This window comes from Salmo salar, unplaced genomic scaffold (genome assembly GCF_965601325.2).
Source record: "Salmo salar unplaced genomic scaffold, fSalSal1 ptg000578l, whole genome shotgun sequence".
In the NCBI taxonomy this organism is placed as follows: domain Eukaryota; kingdom Metazoa; phylum Chordata; class Actinopteri; order Salmoniformes; family Salmonidae; genus Salmo; species Salmo salar.
In genome coordinates this window covers 412,501-419,657 of record NW_027675424.1, presented here as the reverse complement: position 1 = coordinate 419,657, position 7,157 = coordinate 412,501, and the positions used below count along the sequence as shown (strand labels likewise).

The following is a 7,157-nucleotide window of genomic DNA, read 5'->3' as shown; positions in this document are numbered from 1 at the left end:
TGGGGTACCATTAAACTGAAGACATGTTTATCAATTAACTCCCTGTAATTATTATCACACGATTAAACTGATTAATCGTTTAATTGTAATTAACTCGGAGATCGAGGCACCAAGGAGAATATTCAGATTACAAAGCTATAATTTTCCTAATATAACTTTCCTCTACTATAATATTATAGTATAGGCCGATTATCTTCTGGTTTAAATGGTGTATTTTACCTCGAGTCCAGTCTCATTCCAAACATCGTAAATTGTTGTATCTGCACGAACCCAGTCTTTACTAAAATCATCCATACATCAATTGTCTTAAAATCATTTATTTACTACACTAAGTAATTAACAGAAAACATACAAACAGTAATTATCGTCACAAAGGATTGGTATAGTAATGTGCCCTAATGGCTAACAGGCATGGCTGGTCTGTTAGACAATGGGTCATAAACGGTCAGCTGAGAATGTACACAGAGTTCATTAATATTAACAATTGACAATTGAAGGCTCACTCATTCGGGAACAATTGCAATCAATATATATTTACGCTCATGTGTCGTCGTCGGGATCCTTGTTCGAGCGTCGTTCTGTGGAGAGTTTTGTCTCTCTCTCTCTCTCGGTTAGAATGGATCTTTCAAAGCGACATTCATTAATGTTGTTATAGAATGGATGTTTCGTTGGTCTTCGCGTTCGATGATATAATTTACTTAGCTGCAGACTAATAATTAATATCAAAGACTTGTTCTTATTCTGTCGGTATCAATAGTCTAAAAGTTAACCACATGGTATGGTTCACTTTCAGTAAAGGAATTGGATGGTAAAACCTATTGGCCATGGAGTGGAGGCCTGGTCTGAAGAAATGTAAATCAGGGTGGGTTTTATAGTGACCCTTGAACAGGCTTGTGAAATGACGCCTGGTCTTGTCTGTGTCCCTTGGGGGGCGTGCCGATGGCTGAGTGAAGCTTGGTACAGAAATCCAATTCTATCACATTAACATCAGTACATAGCATCTCAATGTATTACAAATAGCTTTATCCTTATTAATACATTTTATACAACCATTATGATGCAAGTCTTAACCTGTTTAGGATAGGGGGCAGTATTGACACGGCTGGATAAAAAACATACCCGATTTAATCTGGTTACCACTCCTACCCAGTAACTAGAATATGCATATACTTATTACATATGGATAGAAAACACCCTAAATTTTCTAAAACTGTTTGAATGGTGTCTGTGAGTATAACAGAACTCAAATGGCAGGTCAAAACCTGAGAGATTCCTTTACAGGAAGTGGCCTGTCTGACCATTTCTTGAACTTCTTTTCCATCTCTATCATTTACTAAGGAATCTCTGCTCTAACGTGACACTTCCCACGTCGTCCATAGGCGCTCAGAGCCCGGGAAAAAACAGAATGTCGTCATTCCAGCCCCAGGCTGAAACACATTATCGCCTTTCTCAAGTGGCCGATCAAGGGACACTGGGCTTAGGCGCGTGACCCGACCGCCCCCGCCTTTGGGATTTTTTCCTCTGTTTGCCGAAAAGGAGATTCCCTGTCGGAATATTATCGCTTTTCTACGAGAAAAATGTCGTAAAAATTTATTTTAAACAGCGGTTGACATGCTTCGAAGTACGGTAATGGAATATTTAGAATTTTATTGTCACGAATTGCGCCATGCGCGCGACACTTCTTTACTATTTCGGATAGTGTCTGGAACGCACGAACAAAACGCCGCTATTCGGATATAACGATGGATTATTTTGGACCAAACCAACATTTGTTATTGAAGTAGCAGTCCTGGGTGTGCATTCTGACGAAGACAACAAAAGGTAATCAAACTTTTATAATAGTAAATATGATTATGGTGAGTGCTAAACTTGCCGGGTGTCTAAATAGCGAGCCCGTGATGCCTGGGCTATGTACTTAGAATATTGCAAAATGTGCTTTCACCAAAAAGCTATTTTAAAATCGGACATATCGAGTGCATAGAGGAGGTCTGTATCTATAATTCTTAAAATAATTGTTATGCTTTTTGTGAACGTTTATCGTGAGTAATTTAGTAAAATGTTAGCGAATTCCCCGGAAGTTTGCGGGGGGTATGCTAGTTCTGAACGTCACATGCTAATGTAAAAAGCTAGTTTTTGATATAAATATGAACTTGATTGAACAAAACATGCATGTATTGTATAACATAATGTCCTAGGGTTGTCATCTGATGAAGATCATCAAAGGTGAGTGCTGCATTTAGCTGTCTTCTGGGTTTTGGTGACATTATATGCTGGCTTGAAAAATGGGTGTCTGATTATTTCTGGCTTGGTACTCTGCTGACATAATCTAATGTTTTGCTTTCGTTGTAAAGCCTTTTTGAAATCGGACAGTGTGGTTAGATTAACGAGAGTCTTGTCTTTAAATAGCTGTAAAATAGTCATATGTTTGAGAAATTGAAGTAATAGGATTTTTAAGGTTTTGAAAATCGCGCCACAGGCTGCCAGTGGCTGTTACGTAGGTGGGACGAATTCGTCCCGCCTAGCCCAGAGAGGTTAAGCTGAGGCTATTATATAAACAGTTTTATGGTAATATGGCTATATTGTCTCTTCTGAGTATCACAAAATTGTACCAAGCGGACCAGTTCGTAGCTGGATTCTTCACCAATCTTCCATACCTTCTCCAGAACACAAATGTCGCTTGGCTCCCCAATTCTGTGAGTTGGAAGAATTTCCTGTGTCTCTCTATGGGCCATGTGGCCAGAGACTCCTCTTAGAGTTTTTACAACCCTTTCACACAGGGCCTGGGTGGTTGGGAAGGTAGGTTGGGGGATGGTACAAAGGGGAGGGGGTCAACTGTCCTTCCTGTACCCAAAGAGGCCAACGTCATGACAAATCTTTCTGATTGAGACAAAACGGATGGCACTGTGATAGACTGCATCTAATTTATTGAGTAGGGTATTGGAGGCTATTTTGTAAATGACATCGCCGAAGTCGAGGATCGGTAGGATGGTCAGTTTTATAAGGGTATGTTTGCAGCATGAGTGAAGGATGCTATGTTGCGAAATAGGAAGCCAATTCTAGATTTAATTTTGGATTGGAGATGTTTAATATAAGTCTGGAAGGAGAGTTTACAGTCTAACCAGACACCTAGGTATTTGTAGTTGTCCACATATTCTAAGTCAGAACCGTCCAGAGTAGTGATGCTGGACAGGCGGGCAGGTGCAGGCAGCGATCGGTTGAAGAGCATGCATTTAGTTTTACTTGTATTTAAGAGCAGTTGGAGGCCACGGAAGGAGAGCTGTATGGCATTGAAGCTCGTCTGGAGGTTAGTTAACACAGTGTCCAAAGAAGGGCCAGAAGTATACAGAATAACACCAATAACAGAGGGGGTCTGATCTTTGTGCCTCTGTAAATTTCTCATTCATCATCATTAACGATTCATTCATGATTATTCATAATCATGGTAGCATCCACATTAATGTAGAAGTGTTCAGAAACATCTTCTATTCTTACTGACAATACAAGTGAAGTGACTCCAAAATGACAGGACATTATTCACCATTCAGTTTCTATTAGGAAAAACATCATCCAAAACACAACCAAGACAAACTGCAAATGAATTCAACAGGTTTGTAGAATCACAATTGATGTAATCACTGCAGGCATGGATCATGGGACTAAATACTAAACTTATGAAAACTTTAATACAATATAAGTGAATTTGTCCGAATATGTACAACTTTTTCAAATGGGAGAACTAAATACATAAAGTGCTTTCCTTTCTTAACAGTAACACAGCTATGTATGAAAATACCCTAAAATAAAAGGTGACATTCTGTACTGTCACCTAATATGAAACATTCTATCTCAAATCCAAAATGCTGGATCATAGCACCACATTTAAAACTGTAAGCTTCACTGTCCAAACACATATGGTGTGGACTATGTGTGCCTGGTAAACACATGTGGATCTGGTGAACAGTTATCACTTGTTGACCAACTACAGGAATACTGACCTCAGCGTCTCCAGTTTACAGTGTGGATCCTCCAGTCCAGCAGAGAGCAGCTTCACTCCTGAATCCTTCAGGTCATTGTTACTCAGGTCCAGCTCTCTCAGGTGTGAGGGGTTTGACTTCAGAGCTGAGACCAGAGAAGCACAGCCTTTCTTTGTGACTCCACAGCCTGACAGCCTGCAACGAGATCATCATGACTTCACAAACACACTGTTAATTTAACACCAGTAGTATAGAAGGACAAGGGTAGATGCATTTGGTTCATATTCCCAAACAACACATAGATTCATCTTCCATCAATGCATTTATTCAATATGTTTTTCAATATACATATTATAATACATATTTTTCTCCAAACATAATATTTCTTCCTGATGAATACTTCTTATATGTCATTTTATTTACTCACAGAGCAGCTCTGGAGGCTTTGACCACTGGCAGCAGCCTCAGAAGACCTTCCTCTGATCTAGAGAATTTCTTCAGGTCAAACACATCCAGCTCCTTTTCTGAAGTCAGCAATACAAAGGCCAGAGCTGACCACTGTGCAGGTGACAGGTTGGGTTCTGAGAGACTTCCTGATCTCAGGTAGCTTTGGATCTCCTCCACTAGAGAATGGTCATTCAGTTCATTCAGACAGTGGAACAGATTGATGCTCCTCTCTGGAGAAGGATTCTCCCTGATCTTCTTCTTGATGTACTTGACTGTTTCTTCATGGCTCTGTGAGCTGCTTCTTGTCTTTGTCAGTAGACCTCGTAAGTGCTTCTGATTGGATTCCAGTGAGAGGCCCAGAAGGAAGCGGAGGAACAGGTCCAGGTTTCCTGTCTCACTTTGTAAGGCTTTATCCAGGGCACTCTTGTAGACAGTAACTTCAGTAACTTCAGGCTTGTCTCTGAACAGCGAGAAAACGTATCTGAACATTGATTGAGGTTCATCCATTAGATTCTCATTGTTGTTGATGAATGAGAGGAACACATATACAGCAGCCAGAAACTCCTGAATGCTCAGATGAACAAAGCAGTACACCTTGTTCTGGTACAGCCCACATTCCTCTTTAAAGAGCTGTGTGCACAATCCTGAGTACACTGAGGCTTCATTGACATCAATGCCAGCCTCTTTCAGGTCTTTTTCATAGAAAATCAGATTGCCCTTCACTAGCTGTTGAAAAGCCAGTTTTCCCAGTGACAGAATGCTCTCTTTATTCCAGTGTGGACCTGTCTCTTCTTTCCCAAGATACTTTTCATTCTTCTGTTTGGTATGAAACACCACAAGGTGTGTGTACATCTCAGTCAGAGTCTTGGGCATCTCTTCTCTCTTATGTTCCAGCATGTGTTCGAGGACTGTTGCAGAAATCCAACAGAAGACTGGAATGTGGCACATGATGTGGAGGCTCCTTGATGTCTTTATGTGTGAGATGATTCTGCTGGCCAGGTCCTCATCACTGAATCTCTTCCTGAAGTACTCCTCCTTCTGTGGGTCATTGAACCCTCGTACCTCTGTCACCTGGTCAACACACCCTGAAGGGATCTTATTGGCTGCTGCAGGTCGGGTCGTTATCCAGAGGAGAGCAGAGGGAAGCAGATTTCCCTTGATGAGATTTGTCAGCAGAACATCCACTGAGGTTGACTCTGTGACGTCACAACAGATCTTGTTCTTCTGGAAGTCTAGGGGCAGTCGGCACTCATCCAGACCATCAAAGACGAACAGAACTTTGTACTTGTCGTAGTTGGAGATTCTTGATTGTTTTGTTTCCATTGAGAAGTGATTGAGAAGTTCAATCAAAGTGTTTTTGTCCCCTTTCATCAAATTCAGCTCCCGAAAAGGGAATGAAAACACAAATTGGACATCCTGATTTGCTTTTCCTTCAGCCCAGTCCAGAATGAACTTCTGCACAGAGACTGTTTTTCCAATGCCAGCGACTCCCTTTGTCAGCACAGTTCTGATAAGTTTGTCTTGTCCAGTTAAGGGTTTGAAGATGTCGTTACATTTGATTGCAGACTCTGGTCTTGCTTGTTTCCTGGTTGTTGTCTCAATCTGTCTCAGCTCATGTTCATTATTGACCTCTCCTGTTCCTCCCTCTGTGATGTAGAGCTCTGTGTAGATCTTATTGAGAAGTGTTGGGTTTCCTTGTTTAGCGATCCCCTCAAATACACATTGAAACTTGTTCTTTAGATTAGATTTCAGTTCACGTTGGCAAATCTCAGCAAGCTCATCTGAATCTAGAAATAACACAGAGGATATTAATATTACGTCTGTTTTAATGCCTACAGTATTGTAGGACTGTTATAACATTTTAAATTATAATCATTTATTCTCTTAACTGAATGTATAACTGTGTAAATGTTTTCATAATGCATTACAGACTGGTGTGACTGATTATATTATTATTGGTATTATTGATGGTATTATTAATGTTGTCTCTCTCTCTCTCGCTCTCTAAATTAATCAACACAACACATCCCTTCTGCTACTTGATGAGGCCACTAGGTGTTGTGTTAATTAAGGCTGCTACAATATCATTGAGTTACACAGCTACTTTAGCTGTACTTTAGCTACAGCTTTTAAATGTTATAAAACAGCATTCAACATGATGCAGACAGATCTTACATTTCTCCAGTGTGTCAGCAAGCTCCTTCTGGTTCATTTTCCTCAGGACGTGCAGTGTGATCTTCAGAGCCCCCTCTCTGGCACTGCTCTCCTGCTTCTCATCTTCAGCATCCACCACTTCCTCATCCTGCTTCTGACTCTCAAAGCCTTCTGGGAGTTCTGGACTAAGAATCCTCTTGAACATCTTCAGCTCGTTCTTCACAAATGTCATCATTTTCTCTTCAAGCAACTGAAATAAATCATGTAAATAAGTTAAGCAAGAGAATAAATGCTTTCTCATCAACACATTAATGAATGATTGAAAGAAACTTTACTTGAGGTAGACAAAAACAAATGTTCATAACAGGACCACATACACTGAATATAGAGTCCAGGTCTGTTTGATGACTCTGGGAAGACTGACCACTGAGAATCTCTGACTCTGATCTCTCCTGTTGGTTTCTGTGGACAAAACATGAGATTACATCTCCTCATCCAGGGAGTGAGTGAGTACGGACAGACAAACAGACAGACATAGACAGAAAGCGGGACAGACAGTCAGAGACAGACAGACAGAGACAC

The 7,157-nt window shown here is 40.6% G+C and overlaps 1 protein-coding gene across 1 annotated transcript; it reads right to left on the bottom strand.

The window, feature by feature from the left end:
* Positions 1 to 3,530: 3,530 nt before the first annotated feature.
* LOC145876335 (NLR family CARD domain-containing protein 3) lies at positions 3,531 to 6,885 on the bottom strand. Its single transcript, XM_082972124.1, has 3 exons — positions 6,597 to 6,885; positions 4,402 to 6,208; positions 3,531 to 4,169 (listed from the first exon to the last, which is right to left on the bottom strand). Exons 1-3 carry the CDS (start codon positions 6,874 to 6,876, stop codon positions 3,980 to 3,982), a joined length of 2,277 nt encoding a protein of 758 aa, XP_082828250.1. The 5' UTR covers positions 6,877 to 6,885; the 3' UTR covers positions 3,531 to 3,979.
* Between the last annotated feature and the right edge of the window lie 272 nt (positions 6,886 to 7,157).

What these genes read in the sequence shown, in the direction of transcription:
- LOC145876335 (XM_082972124.1), bottom strand. Translation starts at nt 6,876, where the DNA reads ATGAGAAAGCATTTATTCTCTTGCTTAACTTATTTACATGATTTATTT. An exon ending in TGCTGACACACTGGAGAAAT is followed by an intron (nt 6,209 to 6,596) that starts GTAAGATCTGTC and finishes TGTTATTTCTAG; the next exon opens with ATTCAGATGAGCTTGCTGAG. An exon ending in AAAGCCTCCAGAGCTGCTCT is followed by an intron (nt 4,170 to 4,401) that starts GTGAGTAAATAA and finishes ATCTCGTTGCAG; the next exon opens with GCTGTCAGGCTGTGGAGTCA.